Below are 14,412 nucleotides of genomic sequence, written 5' to 3'. Positions count from 1 at the left end.
AGATAAAACATTTTTTTTTTTTTAAATACAGCAACAGATTTCATTTACACATAGGTTATTCTACTAACAGCACAAGAACTTGCATTACCCGAAACAGTTACAAGCAATACAAAAAATAAAAATGCTCCAATAAATATTTAAAATGGGCGACAAGAGTCTCAAGTTTAAGTTTAGTCTGCAGGCTATTCCATAGGCAAGGAACGTAACAGGAAAAGGCAGCCATACCCAAATCTGTGGAAATCGCTTGGGCCTCAAGTGTAATCCCTGCTTGAGACCTGGTTTTAGGAATTATAATGTTGATGAGTGATGATAAATAAGAAGGTAGTTTATTCAGAAGTGCTTTATAGACAAACACAAGAGCATGTTGTTCTCGTCTCACGAACAGCGAAGTCCAACCCACATTTTGATATAAAACACAGTGGTGAGTTCTGTAGCTAGCACCCGTAATAAACCTAAGTGCACAATAAGTAGCATCCAGCGATTTAAGTGTTGATGCCGTAGCATGCATGTAAATAATATCCCCATAATCTATAACAGACATAAAAGTAGCTTGCACAATTTGTCTTCTATTTGTAGAGGACAAGCATGTCCTGTTTCTATAGAGGAAGCCTGGCTTGATTTTTAGCCGTTTACAAAGTTCGTCAATATGCATTTTAAAAGACAGTTTATCATCCAAACATATCCCTAAGTATTTATATGCAGAGACCTGATTAATTCGAGAACCATCTAAGCTCTTAAGTGCATGTGTATTTTCAACCAACTTTTTGAACCTATTAAAAATCATAAAATGTGTTGTGTTTTCTTTGCATTTAAAACAAGTTTCAGCTGTATAAAAAGACCCTTGTAATATCTTAAAATCTGTCTCCAATAGTGATAATGCTTGGTCAGCTGTTGAAGCGATAGAGTACATGACAGTGTCATCAGCATATAAATTAATTTGACACTTTCTTATCTCATCACCGATATTGTTTATGTGGAGAGTGAACAGTAATGGACCAGGTATAGAACCTTGTGGGACCCCTTTAACCAACTCCAATGGCTCTGACTAGATGCCGTCGACTCTAACAGCCTGACTTCTATCCTTTAGATAGTCATGAAACCAACGACAGGCATCCAGTCCCAGTCCTATTGACGACAGCTTACCCAAAAGTATTGCATGGTCTACAGTGTCAAAAGCTTTAGATAAATCTATGAACAAGGCGGCACAGTACTTTCTATTATCTAGGGCATTAGTAATATAATTTACAACACGTACAGTGGTCGTAATAGTACTGTGTTTAGGTCTAAAGCCAGATTGATTACTAGAAAGAGTATTGTTAACAGTTAAAAAATATTGTAGTTTCCTATTCACCAGTGACTCTAGAATTTTAGCCAAACAGGAGAGCTTAGAGATGGGCCGATCATTATCCAATTCACTACCATCACCTCCCTTCAGGAGTGGTAAAAGAAAAGCTGTTTTCCAAGATTTAGGAATCTTTCCTACGACAAATGTTTGATTAAAAATGTGCGTCACTACACCAGCAATAATAGGTTCCGCACACTTGAGTAAATATGGATCCAGATTGTCAGCGCCTAATAATTTCTTAGAATCTATAGCAGATAGTGCAGATAAGACCTCATCTTCTGTGACTTTTTGAAAATTAAAAACCGGCTTACTGTTTTCACAACAGCTGAAGGCAGAGGGACTGAAACAATAGACCGGTCAGGATCATGTTGCCCATTTTTTCTTTCAAAAAGAAAACCAGCAGAAATAAAATGCTTATTAAAAACATCACAAATTTCAGTTTGGTCACTGATGATCCCAGATTGATGTAATTTGCTTCGGCAGGGAAGTCAAGGAGTTTCCTCGTTTAAGTGAGTTGAGTTTTCCAGAATTTAGCGGGATCAACAGCAGACTTTGTCATAGCATCAAAAAATACCTAGATTTTGCCTTTTTTATTCCTCCAGTCCATTTATTTCTCAATTGCCTAAAAAGCAGCCAATCAGCTGTTTCACCAGTTTTCCTCGCCAAGGCCCATGCTTGATTCTTTTGCTGAAAAAGGATTTTCAAATCACAGGAGAACCAAGGATTAGTTCGATTTTTTACCCCAAGTCGCTTTAACGGGGCGTGTTTATCAGCCACGAAGGTAAAAATTGATGAAAAGAGAACGCTATAACTGGGTCCATCTTGCAGTTTACGGATAAAAGATACCGACACCCAGACGAAAAACCCCATAGAGCAAGCAATGCAGATTTGGAAGCACACTGGCTAGGAAAAATATAAATAAAATGCTATATAAAATACATTTATTAATATCTACATTTGTTTTTTTCCACATGTTTTTCTATTACACACCTTAATGCATACTTTAAAAATTATATTATGTGAACTAAGCATAAAAAATAAAATAAATCCTCAAAATTAAATGTTTCTATTATTAATGTTACTGTCCACACAACAACAAAAATACTTAAATACATGTAATTTTGTTCTTGAAACATGTAATTGAAATACTGAGGGTGGCAGGTAGCCTAGCGGTTAGAGTGTTGGGCCAGTAACCAAAAATTTGCTAGTTTGAATCCCTGAGCTGACAAGGTGAAAAATCTGTTGATCTGCCCTGAAGCAAGGCACTTAACCCTAATTGCTTCAGGGTCACCATCAATAATGGCTAATCCCATGCTGTGACCTCACTCTCAGAGTGTGTCTCAGGGTGTGCGGGATATGCAAAAAAAATGCAATTTCACACCACACACTTGAACAGGTTACACACTTGTACATTTGTGAAACAGGACAAATACAAGCACTCCCTATTTGACCTTTGAATTCCATTCATTCCTATGGAGGAGTGTCAACCTGTGGCTTTAAACCCAGCATGATCAATCCAGGGTTTATAGACATCATTGGTCCTAACTCATACAGATAACTCCTCATCTCAGTGCAAAATAAACTCTCACTGTGTGGTGTGATATGATGGGTTCAGCAGGGGTTCACCCACACAGTCCACTGAGTCCAGGGGATACTGATAGAGAAGAACATCTACATTAACACCACGCCATTTACAATCTTCACTGCTTTATGTCAACAGCAAGCATAGCACCTCTACTGCTTCATGCCACAGCACGACTCTCCCGAGCAATTTCCCCAAGCCTCTTGGCGCTCGCTGTTTATGAGTTTCCGAGTTCTCCTAGCAAAACAAAGATAACATCCCATTCCCACCTTTCACAGTTGATTTAAGATGAGTGACGGTTCATGACTACAGATCTGTTTACTTTAGCCCTCGAAGACTCAAGTTTCACCAAAGCAAGGTGTTACAGAATACATCATCTCAAGTGTTGTTTTGTTGTCGGAAATTAGCTCTATTGCCCTGTTCCGAATTCAGTAAAATAGCATACTTTATTGCTCAAGACATACTTTACTGTTTCTACAACTTTCTCTGTAGAAAAAGAGTGAAACTCAGAAAGGACACGGCTTCATCAAACCATTAAATTGGTTTTGGAGGGAGGGGTAAGAGCTGGCTAACTGGGTGCTGTGACACAACAGGCAGCCAGGAGGAGTGCTGCAGGTTTTGAAGAGGCTGAAGATGCAGACTCTCTCCTCTCCTCCTCTTTTCGTAAGCAGTGAGAGCAGACAGCTGGGCTTGGAAAGCATCACATATAAACACGGCCCAATCCCTTTAAACCATCAAATATTCAACGCACCATTTCCAGTTCAAACTGCCGGCCGTAGGCTAGACACTAGGGTAAAAATTCACTGGACCATATCTACAGGCACATTTGCATTTTTATAGATGTCTTGATATAATATAAATAGAAACCTTTTAAGACACACTGACTGGAAGCAAGCCAAGAAACTAGCTTTTCTTTGTCGGACTCATATTGACCTCCTTCAATAAGAAGAGCACTTTGAAGCATTACTTACAGATAAATCAGTTTTGGTTCATAGTACGGCTACGAGGAGAACATCTTTCCTCTCTATCCTCAATAAACTCATCTACATTAGGCTCAATCCACTAAGAGCATCAACTGAGCACAGGGAGAATTTACATACAGTACAGTCTGACTTTAGCGTACCTTCCCTTGTCGCAAAACATTCAGTGGTTGCAGCAGCTTATCCATTAAACTTCTGGACCCTAACTTCTACACTGTAAAGAGTAATTAATAACACAACACCAGTCTGCAGTAATAACGTTCAACTGTATAATTTACGTCAGAAAATGAAGTCGCTACTAGAGCAGATAAGATCATTCAGCAGGCATATATATATAACAAATAACCACTGGAAATGCTAACACAAAACACTGAAGTATAGAAACAACCAGATAAAAATACATAATAGACAACAACTTGCAAACAGATATAGAACAGCCATGAGAAATCTATAGATTTCAGTTACAGCAACTTATTAGACAATGATCCCTTGGCTTACATGTTCAATTTTTTTCTCTTTCCTGCGGAGCCAGACGCCTGCAGAGTAATCCTGCTGCTGGACGGTTCTGTATATGGTATTAGCGGGGACCACTGGGGGACCACCCCCTTTCAGCTGGAGCTCCATAAAGTCCCCTGACAGCAGCTTGGCTCATGTCAGGTTGGGCTGGAGAAGCCCTCTGCTCAGCCCCCTGGAGTGGGTCTCCACCCTAGCTGTATGACTTAGGGATCCCATGTGTTGTGTTGCTGATGCAGCGTGACGGAAGAAGAAGAGACCCCCGTCAGGATCAGACCCCAGTAGAGTCAGCAACACTGCCGTCGGTGCTGGCCAACCTGGTCTCAGAGCATTTAGTATTATTCTGTATGTAAATCTGACGCTCCATTTAGTATGATATGTTTAGTTTGGTATATACTGTATACAGTGATCCCTCGCCACTTCGCGGTTCACTTATCGCGGATTCGCTATTTCGCGGATTTTCATAATGCATTTTTTTTTTTTTTTTGGTGCATTGTGCTCTGCATTCTGATTCGCTAAAAACTCACTCCCGCTTCTTGTATCAAAACATGCTACGAATTGTGCTATCATTTTGTCGTCTCGTGCAGTTATGTGTACGTACATAAAACGTACATAAGACTAACGCTTGGTCGCTTAGCAACCATGGTGCGAATGGCCACTGAACTTAAGCGAGTAGCTGAGGAATGGGACCCTTTGATGAGCCGTTCATTACAGTTCTCCAACGTAATCGATGGTGGCATGTCGGTGTACAAGGATCTTTTTGCAAAGAAGAAAAAAGAGCGACAACAGCTGCCTATCACTATGTTCTTCTCCCGAACAAACACACCTGCACCGCGGGCTTCAGAAGAAGAGAACACTGCAGAGCGCAGTCAGGATGCAGCGGCCCAGTCTGAAGAGCAGTGAAACGGCCTACACGTGAGTCACTGTATTTGTATACATGTAATAGTTGCTAATTGTAAAAAAAAAAAAAAGTTTTCTATTTCGTGGATTTCACTTATCGCGGGTCATTTTCGGAACGTAACCCCCGCGATAAACGAGGGATTACTGTATATATATATATTCATTTGTGGATGTCCATCACCTGTTTTGTATGATATTACATATTACAATTAGTATTATATGTTACAAATCTGCAAAACGTTCAATATGTTACAAATTCACAAAACGTATGATATGTTATGGATTCTAGCTAGGTGGCTACTGTTAGGTAGCTGGCTAACGTTAGCTAGGCTAGGGGTTAGGGTTAAGGTTAGGTTTAAGTTTAGGAGTTAGGTAAAGGGCTAAGGTTAGGGAAGGGTTAGCTAACATGCTAAGTTGTTTCAAAGTAGCTAAAAAGTAGTAAGTATAGTTGAAAAACTGCTGATTAGCTAAAATGCTAAAGTTGTCCGTGATAAGATTTGAACTCTCAACCTTTGGGTTGCTAGACGTTTGCGTTATACACCTACCCATCCACCCTATTTTTGTTTTTGCCTTAAGTAACCATCTGGTTTATGTAACCATACTGTATCATACTAATTTGAGTGTCCCGGATTTACATTTACTATGCTACGCCTAGTCTATGAGACTAGGCTTTACTGGCAGAGGTAGGAGGCTCTCTCTCTCCTTCTCCCCCTCATGTCTGTTTCTCGGTCTTTCTATTTCTCTGTCGCCACCACTCTCCTCTCTGTCTTTACCTCCACCACTCTCCATCTCAAGCAGGGATATCCTTGGTCATCAGAGGGAGCATTCACAGACACACAAAGATATACACATGCATACATAAATTCCTGCATACATGCGCGCACACACACACCAATATGTATGATCCGCAGTTACCTCTGCTCACCTCCGCCCATCACAAGTCACACAGGCAACAGAGCTTGAAGTCTAATTACCTCAACCTCCTTTTCCAGAGGAACAGTCAGAGCTCCTTAATTAGGACTCATTGTAGCATGAAAGTCTGCCTTCAAATAAAATCAAATTAAAGTTTATTGGTCGCGTACACAGATTTGCAGGTGTTATAGCAGGTGCAGAGAAATGCTTATGTTACCAGCTCCAACAGGGCAGTAGAATGTCTCGCATATACAATACAAATACACAAATAATCAAAAATCTAAACAAGAAATAACAATCAAGAGTAGATACAGAGTGAGAATGTGTCAGAATCCAGTATTTAAATACGTGGTATGTATAGACAGTATATACTTAAGACGAATAATTATAACTTCCTGGAATAACTTCCTGATGAATAGAGATAACAGTGGACTATTTTCACCTACACTACCCTTTCATTTGTTGGGACCCACAGTAGGTGAATAATTCAGCTGGACTTTCACCATTTTTATAGTTTCGGTAGGTGTCACATAGTTTGGAGATATTACTTAGTACAAAAGACAGGTTATAGGACATCACTCAACCAGCCCATTAATGACAGCTGTGTCTAGCTGCTTTACTTTTGGTAGCAATTGTTCATAAAGGCTTGGATCATCCACATGTGTGCTAAAATTGAGCAATAAGTTTGGAGATATAGATTGAGCTCTCCCAAACTATTTTGCTACATGTACATCACAAAGGATCGATTGAGGTGTATCATTTTATTTAGGATCAATAGCAAATGCCTGATTCTTAATTACCCGATTATCTTAACCTTTCAGACAACCATTTACATTATGACTATGACATTTCCCACGTTACTCTATCAATATCTGCACTGCACTACTTTATTTTATTTAACTAGGCAAGTCCGTTAAGAACAAATTCTTATTTACAATGACTGCCTACTCCGGCCAAGCCTCCCTTCACCCCGGACGACGCTGGGACAATTGTGCACCGCCCTATGGTACTCCCGATCACAGCCGGTTGTGATACAGCCCGGGATCGAACCCGGGTCTGTAGTCACGGCTCTAGCACTGCGGTGCAGTGCCTTAGACCGCTGCGCCACTCGGTCCAAAAGAACAACATCAAATGAAGCTGAGTCGTGTTTGTATCTTTGCAAGGAGAGGCAGGTGTTGTGCCCTCCTGGTTCTTGTTAAAGGTTGCCGTCAATCCCATTATATTCCAATCACATTCTCTACCAGAAGAGCCTATCAGAGAAGCATCAGGAGTCCATCCAGCATACTGAACTCTGGCCAACATTATAACTACCACTGGGCCCACCTTCTGGCTCTGGTTCAGAGACTAAAATACAATTGATCTTGATCTGACATTAGCCTAGATTAAGAAGATAGCTAAACTGTAAAACAAATTCTGTTGTTTTTACAGTAGTTTACTGGCAGCCAGTAACCTTTAAATTACTATAAAAAAAAAAGGTACAGTATGTTACCATAAATACTGTTAAACCAAAATTCCTTTGGAATATATGGTAACACACTGTACTTTTTTCCAATAATTTACAGATAACTATCTGCCAGTAAATTGCCTGTATAAACAGCAGGATTGTTTTACAGCGTATGCTACACATACTTGAAAATTATAATTTAAAATACTTGGGATCACTGCAATTTTACTATGTGGCAATTAATTATCAAACTAATGTTGGCATACGACAAATGTTTTACTTGCTTCCAAAGTTGTTTTCCCCCTGCACACATAAAGGAGAATGTGTGGGATATGACATTAAAAACAGTTAGCAAATTAGGACATTATGTGGATGCCATTACCAGCGGCGGCAGATTAGGTTGCACCTTGTCCAATTTTACCCAGCGATATTTAAATGAGCCATGAAATGACTTAGTAAACACGTCAACGGGAGCTACGGTGAACAAATATAGCCTCGTATGGTTTACAAAAATACGTATTTAAAACCCACCAATGAATAATGCCACTGGATTTAAATAAAGGTCAAATATATAAATACAGTATATATTTGTTTATTGAACAGAAATGCATACTGTGCCGCTTTAAATGACGTTACAACTTCAAAGTCTTGAAATATAGATAAATATGCTGCGCTTCAATTGAATACTTTCTCAGCATCAAAGGATTAGGCACAACAAAGTCTAACATAAAGTATTATCAACTGACACCATGAAAAAAAGCCTTAAAGGCCTTTTGAGCCGTGCCCTTGCAGGATGCAGCCAAATAGACAATAGATTAATTAAACCAGCCTTAACTAATGCAGTCCATCCTGATAGAATCAAGAAAATCAGCGACAGCAAGTATCTATCTAAAGCTGCTATCGGTGATAAGGTAAAACAGTGATTCGTAGGTTGAATATAGTTCTGCTAAATCCAGAGGTTAGACTGCTATTGTGTTGTATTGTCTTTCATAGTGCGTGCACCATGTATTAATCCCCTACCATCATATTCTGCGAACATTCAATATTTATTGTTTTTCATTCCCATTTAATATAAAACCTATGGCATTTGTCCTCAGTCCCTGGAATTGGGACCGAAAATTAATTGCCTTTGTGACAATCTCTGTACAAACCGGATTCATTATTATTCACTGTGCATGAAATTGAGGATAAACTTTGGTCATTCGTTGAGTCTGTCGACTGCTTCAAATTGAATGTGTAGAACATGCCATTATATCGTTCGGGCTAAGAAAACACTTGACCTGCAGTGATTTAATTAAGCAATATCGTATGCATGGCCTCCAATGATTACTCAGCACATGCCTCAGCCAAAATCGATATCCCCAAAAAACTTTCCAAAACATGATCAAAAGGACCTTACCTCCATCTCTCCTCTGCGTCTTCTCTCTGCAGCCAATGCATTGCAGCTTTTTATCAACTACCAGTCTTTTTGTTTTGGGATTAATTAGTTGTTTAACATTGTGTCCCATATCTGGCTAACCCTGAATTAAACAAGGTTCATTGTCATTGTGCTTTGCAGGCTGGCAGAAATGTTTAACTGCCTCTTGTCCTCTAAGGATAATAGGGAGAGAGTTACGTTTTATAGTAAATTGGGTTGATGTTAAGGTTGTCTTTTCCATGGCATTGGAAGTGAATATACCTTTTTGTTTGCTACCATTTTGGGGGTTTGCCTTCGAGGGATGGTCAGACATTTATTCATGCCCCTTTGAGGCTTCACATACTTTATTTTCCCATTCTATGCACTTAAGTGTCCTCTGTGGATTTGGCTCGAGTGTTGGAAGATGACAGTTTGGGTTTAGCACAATGAATAATGAATGTGATTCAGTGCTGGAGTGAGTTTTCTGTGCTTCTCCCTCCTATAGTCCACTGGGCCCTGGGATGTAGGCTACTGCATGCCTTTAATGTCCACTGGGGATATACTGTTCAGCTTTGACTATCTAGGAAATAAAACTAAAGCCTCTGATACTTAATTAACTGGGTTCCTCTTAGACACCCTGTGCCAAAAGAGTGAAATTATTATTGTACTTACCCTGTCTTGAAGTATGTCATGGTCCTACATTTTGGACATGGTCACCTTGGCAACACCACCCACACACCACATGTTCCTTTGAAGAGAAATACAATAGAAAATGGCTGTCAGTGTCAAAAGATACTCATAGCGTGTACTCGTGTTGCCTGCGATTCGTATATCTTTGCAACGTTCCAACTTTTATCCTACAGTAGCCTATATGGTTCCATGGCAGTACTGTACTGGTGATTTAAAATGGCCAATTACTGTATGTGTTTTAATAGGGCATGTCTCAGGTGCCAAGTAAAGTTCTCACAGAACCTCTGAGAGCTGCTGAGACCCAGGGGACAGCTTGAATCAGGCCATAATACAGACTGCATAGCTGTCACAGAGCACACCATGAAGTGTGTGTAGGAAGGCTCTCCTTTTCATGCTAGCGGCTCGGTTTAATCACTGCAAAAACTCCCTGGGCTGAGTCAATTAGTTGATTGGGCTTTTTCTCTGCTCGGTGAGATAGGCTAATAAGCAAAAATGTGTATAAGTAGGGGAAGCAGGTTTGGTACACAATAGGCCTCACACTGTGTTGTTCTTACCCCCAGGCTAACACTGTCCCTGGGCTAGCTTAGCCTGTGTTCACACAAGCAGGGCTAACAGACACCAACTGTCACTTTTCTGGAGTAGAATGTTCAAATTAGGTAACATCTAAATGGCTAGCCTCAAAGTCGGTGCTAACCCTGCTCCAGAACAGGCGAGCTAGCCCTGGACTAAGGTTGGTGCTAGCCCAGTTTAGAATGTACAAGTGTGAACACCCTCTTAGTCCCGACCTAAAAGCTCCCGTAGCCGAGTGCTAAAGAGGCTCTTAGTCCTGGGCTAAATGCAGTGTGAACACGGCTTATGTTATACCTTTGCAATCAGGGTTTTGTGTTTTTCATGTTCAGGTCAGCAGCAACTCCTGGCTTTCCAAATAATCACTGTATGTTGTGCATGGCTATCCATTGGATTCCCTGTCTTTTGTGGCCACCTAGTGGATGTTTGTGTTGCTCAAAAACTCAGCACTGAAGAAGCTGGTTTTGAATTCTGTCAGTTGATCTTGAAATATATTCACAGTACAATATTTTAGAAAAAAAGTTCAATTTCAGAATAACTTGCAGTGGATTATAAATCCTAGACTGGTCATGCAAACATCCATGCTATATCAAAGGGCCACACCTAATATACATACAGTTTAATATATTATCTCGACTGATTCTATTCATCCAAATGAATTTGCCATCAAAAGAAAGTAATTTCATTATTTATTACATAATGGCTTTACAAATATTAACTGTAATCAGCCAATAAACAATTCTTTAATATGAAAAATAGTACATGTACAAGAGGGTTATCAAACCGTTTATATTATTAAACAAACATGTTCAATAATATTACTCATTTGAAATAACTTACCATAAAGGACACATTCTGACATTCATCAAACATTTCATTGAGCCCCAACCAGACATTTCACATGGTAGTCTCCTCAAAATGGCTGATTGCAGTTTCCTTTTTAAAGGGACAGCAGGTACATGATATAATCCTATCAGGTACTTCTCCATAGTGATAGACATCTAAAAGGTCCCACCTGTTACATTCTAATGCTGCATACATAAAACTGGGTGGGGGATTCTATAGGTTAAGCAAAGATCATATAATTTCATCCAGATTATCAGGATGGATAAGCCAATTAATTATACTCCTGAGCAAACATTCCATAACTGCAGATGGCAGTAAATTACCAACCTTGGCTTTATACCTGTTCTGACAACACACTCCAGGTGGCAGTATGCACCTTTTCAGTTTATTTGCCAACTAATAGAAGTACAGTAGGAGAAGAAGAAATTGACTCCTTTAAAATGGAGGAAGCCCTCAATGGCACTTCTCATGCTGTCATAGAAGGGCCCTCTATCCACCTCTATGGATTATACAATTACAAACAGGATGTCTCTAACCATTTAATATTGCATTAGTGCGTTTGAAATGTTTATATTGCCATCTTTATCTCTCTTGCTCTCTGTCTTTCGGTCTCACATGCACTCATGCACATACATACACACACACACACACACACACACACACACACACACACACACACACACACACACACACACACACACACACTTCCCTCTCTAGTACGCTTGTGTGACTGGATAAATTGACAAATTCACAGAATCAGGATCCCCTACAATGAGAAGATTATACACTGGGCTACACTAGGTTAATCTCAAGGGCTTCTCTAATATAAATATTCTATGCCATTTAGCAGATGCTTTTATCCATAGAGACTTTGTGGGGAGATGCAGAGAATGTGTGTAGAACCAGCACTTAATGGTTATTATTTATCTGTTGTATAGAGTACGCTAGCCACACTCAATTTCATAGAATGAAATGTTTGATAGTACAGTATGGTAGACATCTTCATCCAAGAATTTCAAACTTTTCAATATCGTGTCAATAGAGGATTGATTCTGACACAACAACTAAATATTAAATTGTGCTGTCACAAGAAAAATAATATGCTATTGGAAAGAATATCCATTCCACCTATTCCATCATAATTTGACTCACCCAAAAGAAAAAAAACTATTAAAAAAATAACCTAGATATTATTAAAGCGTGCCATGTCTTTGGTGTGAGAAAATTGGATTTGGGCTTTGTCAAGGATCATTAGGCTCCAATCAGTGCCGAGGCTCCTATCTACAAGACTAAGTTATGTCCTTATTACACTGTCTCTCAAACAGGCAAACACTGAAGCAAAAAACAACTGGCCCTGAAGCCGACCGTCCTATTACTCATACGGACAAGTCCTGCCCTCTGAGCTCCAGTTCTATTTAATCAAATGATCATCTGGTTGGCGATTGCAGTCTTTTTTGTTATTGCAACCATAACCAAGGTCATACTGGAATGGTCATTCATATCTTGACAACATTATAGAGACAATATTATCTGTAGAGGGACTGCAGGAATTTGAGTCACTCGTGACTGCAGAAGGGTACAATAGGTCTAAGTCCTAACGGGTATATGTAGCATTGTTTTTTTTAATGTATCATATATTTCATAGGGTGTGTGATCATATTTAATGCACAATAGTACTGGTAGATATAATACATGAACATTTGTAAATTTCAGCTTTGTATAGTTATTCTACCATAAGAACCGTATCCAAAGACAGGGCTTTCAACAAAGGTCCTAACAAATAAACTATGTGCACATTTTTCTATACCCTAATCTGTACTGACCTAAAACAACAATCACATAGAAATCAACCCCTTATAATGAAAAATGTAATATGGACATATTGTAAAAGCATTAACCTGACACGAAAACAATATGATGTTTGGGCTGTACAGACCAGTGGAAGACCAGTGGATGCTGATGTAACTATGTGCAAACGTTCGATTAAAGTAGTGGCAGCAGTAAATTCCTCTTGAATTTGCAGACGTGTTGCTGTGCGTTTCGTTGCTGTGCGTTTTGTTGCCAACCTTACTTTGCTAGCTGACAACTTTACGTTTTTTTTTTCTTTTTACTTTTTAATTACCGTTTATATTTTTATTTTTTCCCATCACAACTTTTTTCCCTCATTCAACTTTTTCACTCCGGACGCTTTATCTGGACATGGTTCGTCAGCACCTTCAACAGCCGAAGCTAAGTAGTAACATTAACATGATGTCTTTTAATTGCAGTCGCTGTACTCATAATATACAGGAGAACGATCGCCTTACGGCGAGGATAGCTGTGCTACAAGCCCAGCTTCAGACGCAATCGTTAGGCAAGGGTAATTTCAGTGTAGGAAAGGAAGAAAAAGCGCCTGTGCCACCAGTAAGTACAGATACTAACGTTAGTATAAATCCCCCCCGCACAGTCCCTGCAGCCGTACAATTTTCTCATGGCTTCTGGAGGGAAATGCTGTAGGAATGCTCAACTGGTGTCGCTCATTCAGCCGACAGAAACTTTCAACCGGTTTTCCCCATTAAGTAGCGAGTCGGAGTCTGAGGCCGAGTCTTCTCTTGTCTTTACTCCTCCCGTTACGGGGTCTGAGACGCCGAAGGCTCCCACCATTAGCTCTGACAAATTGAAAACCCTAGTCATTGGCGACTCCATTACTCGCAGTATTAGACTTAAAACGAATCACCCAGCGATCATACACTGTTTACCAGGGGGCAGGGCTACCGACGTTAAGGCTAATCTGAAGATGGTGCTGGCTAAAGCTAAAACTGGTGAGTATAGAGATATTGTTATCCACGTCGGCACCAACGATGTTAGGATGAAACAGTCAGAGGTCACCAAGCGCAACATAGCTTCAGCGTGTAAATCAGCTAGAAAGATGTGTCGGCATCGAGTAATTGTCTCTGGCCCCCTCCCAGTTAGGGGGAGTGACGAGCTCTACAGCAGAGTCTCACAACTCAATCGCTGGTTGAAAACTGTTTTCTGCCCCTCCCAAAAGATAGAATTTGTAGATAATTGGCCCTCTTTCTGGGACTCACCCACAAACAGGACCAAGCCTGACCTGCTGAGGAGTGACGGACTCCATCCTAGCTGGAGGGGTGCTCTCATCTTATCTACCAACATAGACAGGGCTCTAACTCCACAATGAAATAGGGTGCAGGCCAGGCAGCAGGCTGTTAGCCAACCTGCCAGCTTAGTGGAGTCTGC

General features: G+C 40.1%; 1 protein-coding gene across 1 annotated transcript in view; it reads right to left on the bottom strand.

The window, feature by feature from the left end:
• The window catches only part of LOC129836451 (inactive phospholipase D5-like), a 73,984-nt gene extending 69,306 nt beyond the window's left edge, over positions 1-4,678 (bottom strand). The window contains exon 1 of the mRNA XM_055902630.1: positions 4,406-4,678. Coding sequence (XP_055758605.1) covers positions 4,406-4,531 — 126 coding nt within the window. The 5' untranslated portion in view covers positions 4,532-4,678. The remainder of the gene's footprint in view (positions 1-4,405) is intronic.
• Positions 4,679-14,412: the final 9,734 nt, after the last annotated feature.

The sequence above is a fragment of the Salvelinus fontinalis genome, chromosome 37 (genome assembly GCF_029448725.1).
Source record: "Salvelinus fontinalis isolate EN_2023a chromosome 37, ASM2944872v1, whole genome shotgun sequence".
Taxonomy (NCBI): domain Eukaryota; kingdom Metazoa; phylum Chordata; class Actinopteri; order Salmoniformes; family Salmonidae; genus Salvelinus; species Salvelinus fontinalis.
This window is presented reverse-complemented; position numbering and strand designations above follow the sequence as displayed.